Source organism: Suricata suricatta, chromosome 14 (genome assembly GCF_006229205.1).
Source record: "Suricata suricatta isolate VVHF042 chromosome 14, meerkat_22Aug2017_6uvM2_HiC, whole genome shotgun sequence".
Classification (NCBI taxonomy): Eukaryota; Metazoa; Chordata; class Mammalia; order Carnivora; family Herpestidae; genus Suricata; species Suricata suricatta.
Genome location: NC_043713.1, coordinates 68,602,516 through 68,620,980, shown reverse-complemented (window position 1 = coordinate 68,620,980; position 18,465 = coordinate 68,602,516). Strand labels below are relative to the sequence as shown.

The following is an 18,465-nucleotide window of genomic DNA, read 5'->3' as shown; positions in this document are numbered from 1 at the left end:
CATTAAAAAAACTCCCTACCTTGAAGTCATAAAGATACTATTTTATATTATAGAGCCTATAAATAGTTTTATCTTTCACATATACATCCTAATCCACCTGGAATTGACTTTTGTATATGATTTGAGGTAGAGCTCCAATTCCTTCATTCTTCCTGATTGTCCCTACACTCTTTAATGAAAAGTCTTATCTTTCTCCATTAAACCGCAGTGCTACTTCTCTCATATATCAGATGTTTAAATATGTGTATATCTGTTTCTGGGTTTTTATTCAGTTACATTTGTCTCTTGTCTTTTTTTCTATACCAGTACCATGCTGATTTAATTATTATCATTTTATAGTAAGTTTTTATATTTAGTATGGCCAGTTCTACCACTTTTTATGCCTCAAGAGTGTGTTGACTATTTTTGGTCCTTTGTATTTTCATATAAATTTTAGAATCATTTAGTCAAGCTCCATAAGAAAACCTGTAGGGGTTTCATTGGAATTGATTGTATGTGATCAGTTTGAGAAAAATTGGTATCTTTTTAAGTCTTCCAAATCATGAAGATGGTATCACTATCCATTAATTTAGATCCTCCTTTCTTTAGTGTCTCTCAAGAAAGTATTATTATTTTCCCCTTTAAAGGTCTTATATTTCCTTGATTAGATGTATCCTAGATACCTAATGGGTTTTGATGCTTCTGTAAATGATATTTTTAAAACTTCATTTTCTGATGGTTTGTTGATAGCATATAAAAATGTAACTGACTTTAATGTTACTCTAATTTATCTTTAGATTCTTTTGACTTTTCTATTAAATATCATCTGTGAGCAATGATAATTTTGTCAATTCTCACATTTCATATATTTTTCTTGCCTTATTGCATTGGCTAGGGCTGCCGGTTCAATGTTGAATGTAAAGGGTAAAAGCAGTTATTTTTATGATCCCTATCTCACAAACGTAGTTTTTGTTTTTGTCTTGTTTTGTTTTGTTGGATACCATTCATCAGATTAAGGAAGTTTCCTTCTATTCCTATTTTAAAGTATTTTTTTTCTCTTGAATATCAGGGATGCACGTTGAATTCTATATTTAAAGTGTTTTCTGCATCCATTGAGAGGACTATGTAGTGTTCTTCTTTACCTTGTTAATGTGGTGAATTACATTTGCTAGTTTTTCGTAGAGTAAACTAACCTTGCATTTCTGGAATAACGATTCCAAGTTTTCTATATTTCTAGACTTGTATATTGTTTTGAATCATACCAACATGTGAGTGACACTGGTTTGTAGTCGTACTGTCCCTGTTAGGTTTTAGTGCCCAGATTATGCAAGCCTCAAGAAATGAGTTGGGGACTATTTCCTCTACGCTGGGGATAGTTTCTGTAAAGCTGGTTATCCCTAGGTCAGCTGTGTGTGGAGTATTATGTGTATATATGTGAGGGGAATTGTATTTTTTAACTGATTTAACTTTCTTTTTTAATGATTGTAATACTGCTCAGGTTTTTCTAATTTTTGAGTCATTTTTAAGTTATATTTTTCTAGAATCCTATCTCGGTTTTTAAAGTTACTGTTTTCTGTGGCGTCTATATTTACATCTTCTTTTTATTTCAAATATTGTTTTTTGGGTTCATCCATGTCCTCTCTCCTCCCTTCCCATTCTCGGTCTTCTTTGTCAGTAAAGTCCCATCCATTTTAGTTTTTCTAAGAATCAATCTTAGCTTTCATGGTCTTGTTTGTTTTCTCTTTAATTTCTGATCTTTATTTCCTTTGAGTTTATCTTAATGTTCATGTTCTTAGATTGGATGGTTAGCTCATCATTTTTAGTCTTTCTTCGTTAGCTCATCATTTTTAGTCTTTCTTCTTTTACAACATGAGCTTTTAATGCTGTAAGTTTTTCTCTAAGTACTGCTTTACCTCTATCCTATAAGTTTTGATATGTAGCATTTTAATTTTAACTATTTTTATAATTTCTGTTTTCTTCTTTGATCCATCAGTTATTTAAAAGTATATTTCTTAATGTTCAGAAGTTTTTTTCCTAATTATCTTTTTGTTAATAATTTTGAACTGTCTTCATTTTGGTCTATCTGTATATTAGTCTTTTGAAATTTGCTGAGGCATTATGACTGGCCCAAATATGTGGTTAATATTCATAAATGCTTCATGTGCACTTCAAAATTATATATTCTGCAGTTATGTGTAATACCCTGTATGTACCATTACACCATGTTTGTGAATTATGTTGTTGGAAAACTTGCTGATATTCTTTGCCTGTCTGAGCTCTCGCTACAGGGAGAGATATGTTAAAATCTTCCATTATGATTGTGGATTTATCTATTTCTCCTTGTGATTGTGTCTATTTATTCTGAGATGTTATTAGGTAAATAGGATTTTTAGAACTTTATGATTTTTGCCTTTTATCATTATAAAGGGACCTTTTTATTTCTAGGAGTTGACAAACAGAAATACATTTTTGCTTTAAAGCCTATCTTGTCTGTATATTTATGTTTTTTGTATATTCTTGTAAATAGCATATAGCCAAGTTTAAAAATTCCAGATATTTTTGTTCTTACCCAAAGATTTAATTTACTTAAATTTTGAGTATTACTGTTGCATTGATAACCGACTTATTTTTGTCTTATTTTGTAATTTTTCTTCCACCTTATCTGCATTCCTTTTTCCTCTTGCCTTCTTTTAGATTAAAAAATTTTCTTCCACATACAATGTTCTCCTTTGTTTTGGAAATCTGTTATTCTTCTTCCTTTAGCCATTACTTTGTATATTTCACATAATAGTTAACTCATCAAAGACTACTCAAGATTTCAGTATTGTTTTAATAAGTTTTTATTAATATATTTTCCTTTGGCTCCTGAAAGATATTTTCACTGGGAATACTAACATAATCTCCTCTACTTTGAAGATATCACTTTTTCTTCTTTTTTTGTTTCTTAAGTTGTTTATTTTGAGAGTGTGTGTAAGTGGGGGAGAAGCAGAGAGGGAGAGAGAGAGAATCCCAATCCACACTGACAGTGCAGAGCCCAAAGTGGGGGTCAAAGTCAGATGCTTAAGAGACTGAGCCACCCAGGCACCCCACTTTGTGTTCTTAACTAGGAGGTCAGCTCTCAGTCTGATCAGTGCTCCTTGAAGGTAGTTCCACTGCCCACCCCAAATCTGGCTGCTTTTAAGATTTTGTTGTTTTAAAAGTCTTGTGATTTCAATATATTATATTTAGCTGTGGATGTCTTTTTATTTACTTGACTAGGATGTGTTGAGATTGACTCTGTACAGTATTTCTCATGACTTGGAAATTTCTTAGCCACTGACTCTTTAAAGATTGTTTCTGCTCTATTTTGATTAGCGACATATGGGAACTTCTCACTTTATTCTCCATGTCTCTTTTATATTTTTTACTTCTGTGTCTTTGTGTTGTATTTTGAATACTTTTTAAAAAAGATATTTATTTTGAGAGAGAGAGCTTGCATGCACAAATGGGGAAGGGGCACAGAGAGAACACCAGGCTGGCTCTGTGCTGTCAGCTCAGAGTTAGATGCAGGGTTCAAATTCACCATCAGTGAGATCAATGACATGAGCTGTAATCAAGAGTTGGGTGCTTAACTGACTGAGCCACCCAGGTATCCCAGCATTCTGAATACTTTCTTTGGGTCTTACTTCCATGTTACTAATATGCTCTTCAGTAATCTGTTATAAAATTATTTTTAGTGAATTTTTTCAATTTCTGGAAGCTCCTTAGTCTTTTATTATTAAAAATTTTTAAATGTTTATTCATGTTTCGAGAGAGAGACTGAGAGTGAGTGGGGGAGGGGCAGAGAAAGAAGAAGACACAGAATCTGAAGCAGGCTCTAGACTCTGAGCTGTCAGCACAAAGCCTGATGCAGGGTGTGAACTCAAGAACCTTGAGATCATGACCTGAGCTGCTGGACTGTGCTCATGTGCCCACTGTGTGCTGTGTTTTCTTGTATCTTTAGAGATCTCATATTGTAAGCTATTTGTTTTCCTTGCAACTTCCCATTTGGGATTTCGTAAGGTCTGGAATGAAGGAGAGAGCCTCCAGAGAGGCTTTCTTTGCTTTTCTCGTGGAACTGGTGACATTGCCGTTTTGAGACCATATTATATTCTCTGCTGGAGGTTTTATTTGACCATCTGGGTAGTATGTATTTGGGCTATGAAACCAAACCAAGTGAGGGTATGCTCCTGATTACAAATTCTTAGGGTATTTTTTGCTCTGCATAGGACTGATCTTTAAGATAATTTTCCTGTATTTGATTTTGGATTCATCATTATATTGAAGACATAGACCTTTGGGAGTCCAGCTTTACAGTGAACACCTCCTGTTAGATACCCTACCTTGGAAGGATCATTTGAGGCAGTGAAAACTTAGGTTCGCTGGGTACAGTAAGTGGCTCTGAGGGAAAAACAGACTTCGGAGCTCTTCTTCCCTTTCTGTGTTCCTACAGTCACTTAATATTTGGCCCAAGTATACCTTGTATTCTTCCCAACTCATGGATGCTTTTAAGATATTTTAAAATGTTATCTAGCATGCCTAGTTTTATACAAGGGAGGGTTATCAAGGCACCTAGTCTACCATATTGGCAGAAGGAGAAGTCCTCCTTGATGTAATGAGTAATTTACAATGAATAGCTTCCCAACACTGACCCATTCTTGCATTTCTGTAGTAAACCTAACTTGGGCATGGGTTTACCAACTTGAGGTATCAGTATTTTGTATGTGGCTGGATTTTATTTGCTATTTGGATTTTTGAAAATTCTATTCTTAAAGTGAGATTGAAATACATAGTTCTTTTATATTTTTAAAAATATTTATTTCAAGAGAAAACATGAGTGGGGGAGGGGCAGAGAGAAGGGGAGAATCCCAGGTAGGCTCCATGTTCAGTGCAGAGTTTGATCTCATGACTCTGAGATCATGACCTGGAGCCGAAATCAAGAGTCAGATGCTTAACTGACTAAGCCAGGTACCCCATGCACTTTGAAATTTTTCTGTCTGGTGTCCTTTCTACCCACCTCATGCTGAGCCCCAGCCCAGGGGATAAGGGAACCTCAGATCTCCTCCCCCAAAGTCTGTCAGGAATAAAGATTTGGCCTCTGGAGTTTGTGGGAGCAGGAATTTCCTGGGTCCTTATATTCAGCTCTTCCCCATTGCATTTCTGAGGACCTCTTACAATTTGACACTGCAATCACACTTCCCAGTGGCCTCAGGGAGTGTGTCCCTGAGCCTTTGCTCTAGCTGGGCCTTCTGGCCTGGAATTAATTCAACACTTATTTACTGAACATCTCCTATGTGCCAGGCATTGGGGATGCTAGTGTGTAAGATATGATTCCTACTTTCATGAAGCTCACAGTCCACTCTGGAGTGGGGGGGGGTAGATAGTCAACAAATGAATAAAATACATGGTGTTACACATGGTGCCACAATGTAGTGGAGAAAAAGGAGGCAATTCTTTTGGTAGCTTTCTAGCATGTTTGGGTATCTTCAGGCCAAGTCCATGTCCCCTACCTTCTTCTTAAGAATTGCTCTATTTTTGTTTTGTTCCATTTCTCTCCCATGTAAATTTCACAATCCACTTGTCAAGTGCTTATATTGGTAGGATTTTGATTTGGATCATGTTGGACTTGTAGATTTGGGAAGAACCCACATAACTGAGTTGGCAGATGTGAAGGTGGTGTTTTTCCCTTTAACTCAGGTCTTCTTTATTATTCAGTAAAATTTTAAAGTTGTATCTGGAAAGGCCTTTTGCATCTTTTTGTCAGATGTATTATGAGGCCTTTATTGCCTAGGTTGCAGAACCTTTTCTTTTCTATGGCATTTTCCATTTTTATTTGTTTTTTAATTTATTTTTTGAGAGAAAGAGACAGCACGAGCAGGGGAGGGTCAGAGAGAGAAGGAGACACAGAATCTGAAACAGGCTCCAGGCTCTGAGCTGGCTGTCAGCACAGAGCCTGATGCGGGGCTCGAACCCATGAACCGTGAAATCATGACATGAGCCAAAGCTGGATGCCTAACCAACTGAGCCACACAGGCACCCCTCTATGGCATTTTCAACTCAGTGATGGCTAGTGGATAGACTATTGAGTATAGGCAGAGCTTGTGTGATCTGGTCAGAGTGGGTTTCTAGAACATCAACCTGATGTCATTCCCTGTTCAGAGCTCTACCTGGCTGCACTCTACGCTCTTCCTTCACGTTGCCTAAGTGGACTGGTTTTTGTCACCTCAGTGCTGTGTCCGTTCAGCCTATCTTCTCCCCTGGCAGAACCACTTCCACTGCCCTCCCCCACATCCTGGGGTTGCCTCACTGCCCTGCATCTTCTAACCAGTGAGAGCTGCCAGACTCACTAGTGCCTGCCTCCCCACAGAAGGGGAAGCAAGGCTCTGGTAAGGAAGGAGTTGTGCAGGGCCAGCATTGGGTTTTCAGGGCAGGTGGTTGGAGCCTGGCTCTGATGCCCGTGCGGTGCCCTGCCCTGCCACATGCTCTCACCACTGTCAGTGGCCACCCCGCGCAGTGGGCCAGACCAAGCCGTTCTTGGCCAGGCCTGGGAGCTAGTGATCTGAGTTGCCTGTGTACCTGTGACAACAGAAGCAGTCCAGGTCATGGTTGTCCAGTAACCTTGGAACTCACTAAGGTAGGTGTTCCCTTGAAGAGAAGAGCGTGGTAGCTGCCATGGCTTGGCTCCAGACAGTCCCAGGCAAAGCTGTAACCACTCTCCTAGGTGCTGCCTCCGCCCTCTGCAGCCTACCTGGTCCAGACCCTCTCCCACCAGGTCTTCCACCCCCTTCTTAGCCCTCCCCATTTAGACCAGCTCCCCATTGCTGGTCTCAGTGTTGAGCAGAATAAAGCCACAGGCTCCTCCCCCATGCTGCTGTATAGGGGGTCACCTGTCCTGCACCAGCCCCAATCTACACAGTCACAGACAGACTCAGGGATAGGGCCTTGGAAAACTCCAAATCCAAGGTTTTTATTACCGGTCAGAAGGTGCTCCCTCACAAATAGTGTGGAGAACAGGAACATTGCACAGCTCTGCTGCAGGCCTGGTGGGGCCACCCTGCCTGCCCTGCCTCTAGAGTGGGCACCCTAAGGCATTTCAAGTGTTGGTGTTTTCACTTTTGTTTTTTTATAAAAACAAACCCAGTCCTGGAGTATACAGAAAAAACCCCTGTGATGAATTTGCAGGACCAAACTGAAGTGGGAGGGGTTGGAATGGGAGCTGCAAGGAGCTGGGCAATGGCCACCGTGGCCCAGTCCCCCTACCACTGGCAGAGCCCGTGGAAGGGGGTCTGAGGAGAGGGTAGGGCACAACTGACAGAAGGGCCAAACTCAGACAGGAGTGCCCTGTCTTCATAATTTTTTAACTTCCACATATCATAGAAATTTAAGCAAAATAGCTATTTTTTATATATTTATATATCATATATGTATATAAATCAGGCAAATAAAGAGTTTAGGGGGTGCAGAGATGGGCACCCCTGGAGGTGCCTGAGGCCAAGGCAGGACTCTGGGTCTCTGGTACTTGGGGGCACCAGCCCAGGCTGAGCCAAGTGTTTGTTCTTATTGCTGATTTGGGGCCTGGTTCTGGGGTGGGGAGCACCTGCAGGCCCTGCCCCCCAGCCCTTCCTGGCCTCTCGGGCTGGGGAGCAGCCCCCGCATGGCCAAGCCTAGGCAAGGGACTACTGCCCCCACATCTGCCTGGGGGCCCTTGGGCGTCCCCTCCCTCACAGTGGGTGTTGCTGTAGCTCCAGAGACAACTGACTTGTGTTCTCCTGGGCCAGGTGGCCCATCCAGTTCCCTTCTCTGTGGAGTCCTGTGCTCTTGGTGACAATGCTACGTTGAGCTACAAAATGCTCCCTGCTCAAAGGGGCTGGCTTCCTGATGTCTTAAAAAGAAGGGGCTCTTGCCAGGACACGTCTGTGGCAAGAAAGCACACTTAGAAAGTTGTCTGCTAAGTGCTGTACTAAAAATATTTACTAAACATCTTGGCTGGAAAGAAATGAAGATAGTTTTTTCTAAAAAAGTCAAAAGTGGCTCCCCAGTGAGGGCCAGTGCCTCCCTTGATGGGGCTGGTGACTGGGGGCAGCCCAGGGCCGGGGCCAGCCTGCCTGAGTTGTGGTGACCGGAAGCTGGGGTCCCACTGGGACCCAAGTCCAAAATGAAGGGGCTCTGGTGACCCAGGGCACCTGGGGGCTGGAAAAAATGCAGGTTAGCACTTGCTCCTTCCAAGGTGGAAGCCCCAAAAAAGTGTAAAAAAAAAAAAAAAAGGAAAAAGGTGTGGGGGAGGGCCACTGAGAAATACATTGAGTGTATTAAAGAAAAGGTGGACCAGGCGGTACAGGTGCCTGTATCTGCAGGAGGGGTGGCGCTCAGAAGATGTTGGGGCACATGTGCCAGTCCTGCCTCTCCTTGGCCTCCCAGTAGCCGCCCTTGTACATGCAGGCCGTCTCCCCGGTCAGTGGGTCCAGCCTCTTCTCGAACCACAGCGGCACGTACACATCGGCCTCCTTCTCTGCTGGGCAGGCACAGTGGACACGCGGGTGGGCGGTGGCCTCCTCCCAGGCCCTTCCCGCTCTTCCCCCCACGCCATTCCCCCTCCCCTGCCCCCCAGGACACCGCTGCCTTCCATCTGCCTCCAGCACCTTCTTGGTCCCTGCGGGGTGCCCCTTCCTTCCCCTCCCTTCACCCCCGCACCCCTTTCTTCTGGGAACCCGGTCCCCATGCCAGGGTAACCTCTCTCCCCACCTCCCCGCCCAGCCTCACCTTCCTCCGTGCCACAGCCCCGTGAGCAGGCCTCCAGCCGCCGGCGCCGCGACAGGCGCTGCTTCTCCTCCAGCCGCTGCTTCTCCGTGTTGGCCTCATCCCAGTGCCCCTTCTCCATCAGCCGCTGGTCAGGCCGCAGGCGGCTGTCCGTGGGCGCCACGCCCTCCTCGTGCTCATTGAGGGACAGGGCCATCTCCGAGAAGTAGTACATGTTCTCGGCATTTTCCCTGTGGCGGCGGATCAGCGGTGTGAGAGCTCCGCATGGCCTCCCCAACCCCGCCGCCCCAGGGGCCACGTGTCCACCACCACCCGGAGACGTCTTTCCTCCCCGCACCTGAGTACTGGCTCCACCGCCCCACCTCGGTTTTGCTACATTCTACTTCTGTGGGCATTTGCCCATTTCCACCAGTTTCTCAACTAGATCATCGTGAAGTTGTTTCATTCATCTGTGACATGGCGACGTCCTCTTTTGCACCAGAGATGTGGGTTATATGTGCCTTCCCTCCGTTCAGAACAGTCATGGCAAAGGTTTGTCTGTCTGTTCCCTTCATTGGTTGAAGATGAAACTTTGTTGATTTTATTTTAGGGTTTTCTGCTTTATTGAGTTTGCTTTTATCTCCTGCTTTGTTGGGGTTTATTTTGCTGTTCTTTTTCTAACTTCATGAGATGGTTGCTTACTAGCTCATGCTTTTTCAGCTCTTCTTTTCAAATATGTGCGTTTTAGGTTACACGTTGTACTCCAAGTACTGCAATAGCTGAATCTCAAGTTTTTATATGTACTACGTTAACATGCAGTTGCATTTTCTAATATCTAATATCAGTGTATCTTCTTTGATCTACAGATTAGTTTGGAAGTATATTTCTTGAATTTATAAATACCTGGGGATTTTTTTCTAGTCATCTTTATTTCTCGTTTAATTGCTATGGAATCTGACAGTAAACCAGTATAATCTCAGTTCTTTAAAATTTGCGGAAAGGCCCAGTATATGGCCAGTTTTTGCAGACGCTCCAGGTGTACCTGAAAAGAACGTGTTTCCTGCAGTTGTTCAGTGTGTTCTACAACTGTCCCGTACATTCTATGGTTCAAACTCTTCATTTTTTTTCTTGTTTCTAGCCATTACTAAGAGAGGTATGTTAAAATGTCATCTCTTGTAATTAATCCATTGAAAATCAATCCATTTCTCCTTATAGTTCTATCAGCTTTTGCTGTAAATATTTTGAGGCTCTGTTTTTAGGTACAGGATACATTCAAACTTAAAACTACATCTTCCTAGTGAATTGAAGCTTTATCATTATGCCTGTCTTACCTTTCGTCTTACCTTTTGTTTTAAAATCTGTTTTTGCGACATTAATCTAGCTACAGTAGCTTTTGTTTGTTATTTCTATGGACATCTATTTTTGCATCCTGTAATTCCAGTCTTTCTTTACTTTCGTAGATGTATCTTTTGAAAATCACATATAATTGAATTTGTAAAACCTAACTGACATTTTCCATCTATAATGGGAGTACTTGATGTAATTACTGATATGCTGGATTTAAATCTATCTTATTTTGTTTTTTCTTTTTCTTCTCCTTTTTTGGATTTCAAGTTAACAGCTTTGGATTACACATGATCCTTGCTATATGACACCCTCTTTTTATTGGTCCTTGCATGCTTTGCTTGTATTAATGCAACTCTGCCACCAGAAGACCCTCTAAACAAAAGGTAGAATCCTGACAAAACCTACATCTAACCATATGGAAAACTCATCAATCCATCTCCTTCTCAGGTAGCCATCTGTAAGACTACTGGGTTCATCAGTCCCTTGCTTACCTTTTAATGTAGTTTTATTGCACCTTTAAATAGTTTTAATTGTGCATTATATGTGTGTGCATGGGTGTTCATTTACATATATGTACATACTTGTTTTTAACTGTATAAAAAGAATATCATGATATATGTAACCCTGTGGGACGTGTTTTTTCCTTAATATTATATTGCTAAAATTTATATTTTTGCATGTTTCTATTGTTTATTTTGTTTTTTTAAATATAGTTTATTGTCAAGTTGGTTTTCAGATAACACCTAGTGCTCATGTTGTTTGTTAATTTCAACTACTGTGTAATATTACCTCCTGTGAATAATACCAGTTATTCATTCCGTAAATCTGAGTTTGCAAGTTTTTGTTTTGGAGTAATCTTATGCATGTTTCTCACTGTACATTTGCAGGAATTTCTCTTGAGTATATACCTAGAAGTGGAATTGATGGGCTATTGTGATGTTCTTCTTTGGAGGTAAGGCCAACCTGCTTTCCAACATGGTGGCACCAATTCACATTCCGACTAGTGATGCATAAGAGATACTACGGATCTATATCTTCTTCAACACTTGATACTGTCAGACTTTTTCTTTTTTTTCCTAATTAAAGGAAGGTAAAATGGTCTCATTGTGGTCTGGATTTGCATTTCCCTAATTACCAACTATGTTGATGACTACTCATATGATGACTGGTCATACATGTTTCTTCTAGAGTGAAATTCTTGCTCATGACTTGTACTTTTTCTGCTGGATTGTTTTTGCTTTATTCATGGGTTAGGTGTTCTTGATTTTTTTAGTTGTTATTTTTAATTGTGGTCAAATACTCTATGTATTCTCAAAAGTAATCTTTTGTTGGGTGTTAAGTATTGTGATTCTCTTCTGCAAGTTTATATATTTACCTTTTTTACAGTTTTAACAAGCAAACTTTCTTTTTATTTATTTTTTTATCAATTGTTTAAAAAAAATACATCCAAGTTAGTTAGCATATAGTGCAATGATTTCAGGAGTAGAATCCATAATATAACACCCAATGCTCATCCCAGCAAGTGTCCTCCTTAATGCCTCTTGCCCATTTAGCCCATCCCCCCACCTACAACCCCTCCAGCAACCCTCAGTTTGTTCTCTGTACTTAAGAGTCTCTTAGTTTTGTCCTCCTCCCTTTTGCTTCCCTTATGTTCATCTGTTTTGTATCTGAAATTTCACATATGAGTGAAGTCGTAGGATATTTGTCTTTCTCTGATGAATTTCGCTTAGCATATACCCTCTAGTTCTTCATGTAGTTGAAGCAACATTTCTTTAATGAAAAATAAATATTTTAATATATTTGAATGCATCAATGCTGTTCTGTGTCTCAAGATGTATTTCCTTAAGGTCTAAAAGATACTCATCTATATTTTTCCTTAGAGTTTAATTTATTGCTTACCAGCAAGTTAAGCTTAATACTTTTTGTAAGACCTTTGCCTTGAGTCAATTTCTGTTTAATGTAAGGGAGAGATTCAGTTAATCGTTTTACATATGGGTAGCCATTTTCCCAAATCCTTTTAGTGAACAATGCCATCTTTCCACACTAAGCTGTGTCACCTTTGTTATATATCCATGGGTCCATTTCCAGGCTCACTGTTCTATTCCAGCTTCAAAATAAATCTTTTTACATTTATTTTTGAAAGACAAAGAGAGACAGAGCACAAGTGGGGAGGGTCAGAGAGAGACAGGGAGACACAGAATCTGAAGCAGGCTCCAGGCTCTGAGCAGTCAGCACAGAGCCCAATTCAGGGCTCAAACTCATGAGCCATGAGATCATGACCTGAGCCAAAGTTGGACGCTCATCTGACTGAGCCACCCAGGCGCCCCAATAAATCTTGATGTCTAGTAGGGCTAGTCATTATTTCTCTGTTGTTGTTCTTTAAAAATGTCCTGGCCCTTTATTCTTCAGTATAAATTTAGAAATCATAATGTCAAGCAATGAAAATCTCCATTGAGATTTTGTTTGATCTACTCTTTAGATCATGACATCTTTGTAATACTAAGTCTTTCTATTTATGAACACTGTATCTTTATCCATTGATATAGTTCTTCTTTGATATCTCAGTAAAGTTTTATAATTTTCCCTATAGAGATCTTGAATATAAGATTCATTACAGGGTCCTTGATATTCTCTGATATAATTGTCTCTCTTAAATTGTATTTTCTAGTTATTTTCTTTTACTGTTTAGAAATGCAAAACTAACTTTTGCATATTAACCTTATACTAAGACACCTAAAATGCTTTTTTTGAATCTACTGACATTTCTTATTTTTCTTTTCTTTTTTTTTTTTTTTGTTTAGAGAGAGAATGCGAATGAGCTAGGGAGGGGCAGAGGGAGAGGGAGAGAGAATCTTTAAAAAAATATTTTTTAATGTTTATTTATTTTTGGGAAAGAGAAACACAGAGTATAAGCAGGGGAGGGGCAGAGAGAGAGGAAGACACAGAATCTGAAGCAGGCTCCAGCCTCTGTGCTGTCAGAACACAGAACACACCAACTGTGAGATCAGGAGTTGCCAAAGTCGGACATTTAACCAACTGTGCCACTCAGGTGCCCAGAGAGAAAGAAAATCTTAAGTAGGCTCCATGCTCAGTGCAGAGGCCAATGTGGTATTTGACAATCTCATGATTGTGAGATCATGACCTGAGCCAAAATCAAGAGTCAGATACCTAACGGACTGAGCCACACAGGCGCCCCTTTTTAAAATTAAAAAAAATGTTTTTGAATGAGACTTGTTAATGTGATGAATTAATTTATAGATTTTCTAACATAAAATCATCCTTGCATGCCTAGGATTAACTCAAAAGGACTGATTAATATTTTCTTTTTTATACACTGTTGGATTGGATTTTTTGATGTCTTGTTTTAGAATTTTGCTGATACATTCATGAGTGAAATAGGGCCAAACTTTAGTTTTCTTACTGCTCTTTTAGCTCGGTTTGACATCAGTGTTATCCTGGCCTCAGAGTATAAGACAGGGGAACATTTCTTTTTTTCCTTTGATCTGGAAGATTTTATATAATACTGGGATAATATATTTTTGAAAACTTGGTAGAATTCACCTCCAGAATTATCTGGGCTTTGTGTTTTCCTTGTGGTGATTTTTAAATTACTGCTTCAGTTTCTTTCATTATTATAGGACTAGACATGGCTTTTTATTTCTTCTAGATGCAGTTCTTATTTTTCTAATTTGTCATTTTCACCTGAATTTTAATGATCTCTTTGTACTTTATATGCCTTATTAAGCTCTTTGTTAATAATATTTATTTCGAGAAGCACCTGGGTGGCTCAGTTGGTTAAGTGTCTGATTTCATCTCATGGTTTGTGAGTTTGAGCCCCACCTCCAGCTCTAGCACTGTGGAGCCCACTTCAGACCCTCTGTCCCTGTCTCTCTCTGCCCCTCCCCTACTCACATTCTCTTTCTCAAAAATAAACATTAAAATTAACATTTATTTCTAAGCTCTATCTTGCTCAGTCTTGCCCATAGTTTTCTGTCAGTTGTTCCCCTCCCCCTGCCAAGAATCAACTTTTGGCTTTTTAAACTTCTCTGTTTTATTTTTTTCTATTTTCTTATTCTCTGCTCTTATTTTAAAAGTCTTTTTTTCTGGTTTCTCTGGGTTTTTATGTTGAATTTTCTTTAATTTCTTAGATTAGAAACTCAGAAAAGAAACAGTCTCAAGATTAATGAGCTTATGTGCCTATTTGTTTTTATTTATTTATTTATTTATAATGTTTTTAAAATTTTTTGAGAGACAGAGAGAGCGCGAGCAGGGGAAGGTCAAAGAGAGAGGGAGACACCGAATCCAAAGCAGGCTCCAGGCTCTGAGCTGTCAGCACAGAGCCTGACCTGTGAGACCATGACCTGAGCCGAAGCCGGACGCTTAACCGACTGAGCCACCCAGGCGCCCCGCTTATGTGCCTATTTAAGGCAATCCATTTCTTTGAAGCATTGCCTTTGTTATATCCAGCCAGTTTTGATATATTTTCATTCTCAATTATAGGTATTTAGAATTTCCATTCTAATTTATTATTTTACCCGTGCATTATTTGGCAGCTTACCAAGTCTTTCCAAACATGTGAAAACTTCTTCCAAACACTGTGGGGGCTTTTTGTCACCTTGTTCGTAACTTCTGACTTACTGTCTTATCATGGATGTTGTCTGTACACTACCCTATGAGTTTGTTGAGTCTTTCTTTAGGGTTTAGTACATGATTGATTTTTGCTGATATTCAATGTCTCCTGGGGTAAAAAGTATGTTCTCTGATTGTTGCACCACAAGTGTGTGGGCATCCTCTGTGTTGTTTTATCTCCTTCAGATCCTTGTTGGTCCCCCGACTGCCGACTGATCAATGAGTGAGAGGGGACTGCTGAAATCTCAGTCTCCCACCACAGTGATGCATTTACCAATTTCTCCCTCTACTATCAATACAGACTTTGTAGATTTTTGAGGCTATTTCACTGCCTACACAATGGAACTCTTAGATCTTCTTGAAGAAGTCAGACTTCTATCATGCAGCAACTCTTCCATCCCTAATAATGCTTTTGTCTCATGAAAGTCTATTTTATCTGATTTGAATATAGTTATTATAGCTTTTTTGGTTAGTATCTCCATGATATGTCGATCTTTTACTTTCAACCTTTGCACATTTTTGTCTTTGACATCTGTTAGACGGTGCATGTATCTGGATTTCAAAAATCTAGTCAGTCGGTATTTTGATTTTCAACTGGTGAGTTTCATCTATTTATATTTGTTATGCTTGGACCTATTCCCACTGTGTTGATTTACTGTTCTTATTTGTACTTTTTCTTTTTAGTCTTTTCTTATTATTTGAAACATCTTATATTTGTTTCTTTCTTCCAATAAGAACTCAGCATTCCTTCACATCCCACAGCATCCTTTTCAACTCTCCCCAAACCCTGTCATGTCAACAGTATCTACATCTTAAGTTCTGGATTATTATGGGAATATTTTCTCTTTTTCCTTGGCCTTAGTAATTGTTAAAAAAAAATACATAGCTTTTACTTCATGTGTCTATTGCAGCAACTTCTGGACTTTTCTCTCCCCCTTTTAAAGTACTATGTTTAGGGGCACCTGAGTGGCTCAGTTGGTTAAATGACTGGCTTTGGCTCAGATCATGATCTCACAGTTTGTGGGTTCGAGCCCCACATTGGGCTCTGTGCTTACAGCTCAGAGCATGGACTCTGCTTTAGATTCTGTGTCTCCGTCTCTCTCTGACTCTCCCCTGCTCACGTTATCTCTCTCTGTCTCTGAAAAATAAATAAAAAACATAAAAAAAGAAAAAAGAAAAAAATAAAGTACTATGTTTAATACCATTTTCATTGTGGGTTTTGTGTGGCAAACCGTCTGAGGCTATTTGCCTGGTGCCATTTTATTTTGTTTTGTTACCTCCTCATATTTAAATGGTAGCTTGGCTGGTTAAAAATCCTAACCTTTTAATTTTGTCATCTTTATTACCTTGAAAATATTACTCCAAACATTGGCTATTGAAAGATCTGATGTAGGGGCACCTGGGTGGTTCAGTCGGTTAAGCATCCGACTTCAGCTCAGGTCATGATCTCACGGTTCGTGGGTTCAAGCCCTGCATCAGGCTCTGTGCTGACAGCTCAGAGCTTGGAGCCTGCTTTGATTCTGTGTCTCCCTCTCTCTGCCCCTACCCTGCTTATGTTCTGTCTCCCTCAAAAAACATTAAAAAAAATTTTTTTTAAGAAAGATCTGATGTCAATCTGATTCTTAATCCTTGACTGTAATCTTCTTGTACTCCTCTCTGGAAGCTATAAGAATTTTCTCTTTGGTATTCTTAGATTTCACTATGGTGCAGTTGAGATGAAAGTTTTTCTTTATCTCTTGTCTCTGGAACTCTACCAACCCTTCAACCCAAGGTCTCCCATCTCTTTGTTTTTATTCTGGGAAATTTATCTCCATTCTTTAACTATTTCTCTCTCCCTTCCATTTCTCTTTCATTCTTTTCTTTGGGATTCCAATTAAACATTATGTTAGTGGTTATCATCGGACTTACAGTTGTGTACTTCGCACGCTAGAAGTTAATGTGCGCACTGCCCTTCTTCTTGGCTTAGCACAAAGACCTTTGAGGAGTTTCCTTCCATTTATCCCTCTTCCTACTTATGTGATCACACAGTTGTAGTTTTTTGTTTAGATTCCAAACCCCACAAGACATCGCTGTTCTTATTTACTGTTGACTTAGGTTCACATAGTTTTTGTTCTTTATTTGTCCATCCAGATCTTCCCTCGGGGATCACGTTCCTCCTGCAGGAAGTGTATCTTTTAATACAGGCCTGCTGGTGGCAAAAGGAGTTTCAGTTATAGTCTGAAAATGCCTATTTCAATTTCACTTTGTAAAGGTGTTCTCACTGGGCGTATGATTCTAGGCTGGCAGGGAGTCTTTCTGGACATGGAAGATGTCGTTTGACTGTCTGCAAGCTTCCCCTGTTGCCGAGGAGGAAGGAGCTGTCTTTCTGCCCCTCCTCAGAAAGTAATACATGTCTTCTTCAAATCTGGCTGCTTAATATTTCCTCTTTGATTGAGTGTCAACAGTTCCACTGTGTGGATTTGGTGTGGAAAATTCTCTGCTGTTTGCTCTTCAGATATGGTCTCTTTCCTTCCGGACTCTAACCATAAGGATGCCAGCCCGTTTTCCAATGTGACAGGCACACTGCTGCACTGGGGACCTTCCCGACACTGCACCCTTACGGGCTCCCTGGGCTGCTGGAGGTGCTGCTCCAGGGACTCACTCCGGGTCACGAGGTGGTAAGCTTTCTCTCTGTTCGCTTCATGTCTTTTCCAGGCTTTGTCTGTCTGAAGGTTTATTTCTTCAGACCTGGGTTCAGTTGATGAATTCTATTAAGCCTCTGCAGTGGAGTTCTCAAATTCAGCTACTTAATCTTTCCTTTGTAGAGTTTCTGTTTTGCGCTCTTGGGAATCTGCTGTGCCGCTTTTTATAGTTTTCTGTTTCTTGTACTTATTTTCACATTTGGTTTCCATTCCTTGGACTGTGGGGCCTCTGTCCTTATCAGCTTGCTTAAAGTCTCTGCCGAGGACTCGCTACCGTCCGAGGCTGCCAGGCTGACTTACAGTTGGGTGTCTGGCCCCCACCCTGGGATGCACAACAGGGTCTCTGCCTCTATGTGGACAGACTCCTCCCGACCCCAGAGCCTGCCGCTCACTCTTGTCTGGCTGGGTGGGGTCTCCTGCCTCCGTCTCCCCCTCCCTCCCTGCTCTTCGCCAGCCCCGCGGCCCCACTCACGGAAGCGGGTACTTCTTCCATAGCAGCTTGGCCGGCAGCGTCTGGTACACGGTCTTCTGCTTCCCATCAGAGCTGGGGCTGCTGGGGCTGCTTTGCACGATCTTGGCGCACTCCATCTGTTCATCCCACGAGCCTGACAGCACGTAGTGGGCTTTGCCTTGGCTGTCACTCACCACTCCTGTCACCTGTGGACATTGGTGGGCCGGCATAGGCATGCGCCCCCCACCCCCGCCCCGCTCCAGGCCCCCCAGGATTCTGATAGGTAGCCTTGCTTACCTTCCGGGCAACCTCTTTGGAGAAGTAGCTGTAGGGCAAGAACTTCAGCTGGCACCGGTCCTTGGTCTTATGGTTCACAATCTCGATGTCCCCTGTCTGGTGGGGGATGGAGGGTAGTGGTCAGCAGCCCACCTTTGGGCCACACACCCCCTTCCCTGAGGGCAACTCCTGACCTGGTCAATCCAGAGCTTGCCCACGATGATGTTATGCACAGTTGAGGTGCTCTTCCTCCACACATAGTGATTCCCACTGGCCTGGAATTCTAAGTGGATGGCACCTGGAGGCCAGATATAGGGTCAGAGGTCATGGCTTGTCATGCTAGGCCCC

The 18,465-nt window shown here is 41.2% G+C and overlaps 1 protein-coding gene across 2 annotated transcripts in view; it reads right to left on the bottom strand.

The window, feature by feature from the left end:
* Positions 1 to 6,932: 6,932 nt before the first annotated feature.
* The window catches only part of OSBP2 (oxysterol binding protein 2), a 179,549-nt gene continuing 168,016 nt past the window's right edge, over positions 6,933 to 18,465 (bottom strand). Inside the window, exons 10-14 of one of the 2 annotated variants that reach the window (XM_029922490.1) lie at positions 18,312 to 18,415; positions 18,139 to 18,234; positions 17,863 to 18,047; positions 8,758 to 8,984; positions 6,933 to 8,509 (exon numbers count right to left, since the gene is read on the bottom strand). In XM_029922490.1, the coding sequence (XP_029778350.1) occupies positions 8,364 to 8,509; positions 8,758 to 8,984; positions 17,863 to 18,047; positions 18,139 to 18,234; positions 18,312 to 18,415 (758 nt within the window). In that variant the 3' untranslated portion in view covers positions 6,933 to 8,363. The remainder of the gene's footprint in view (positions 8,510 to 8,757; positions 8,985 to 17,862; positions 18,048 to 18,138; positions 18,235 to 18,311; positions 18,416 to 18,465) is intronic. The other variant, XM_029922491.1, reaches the window with a different exon arrangement.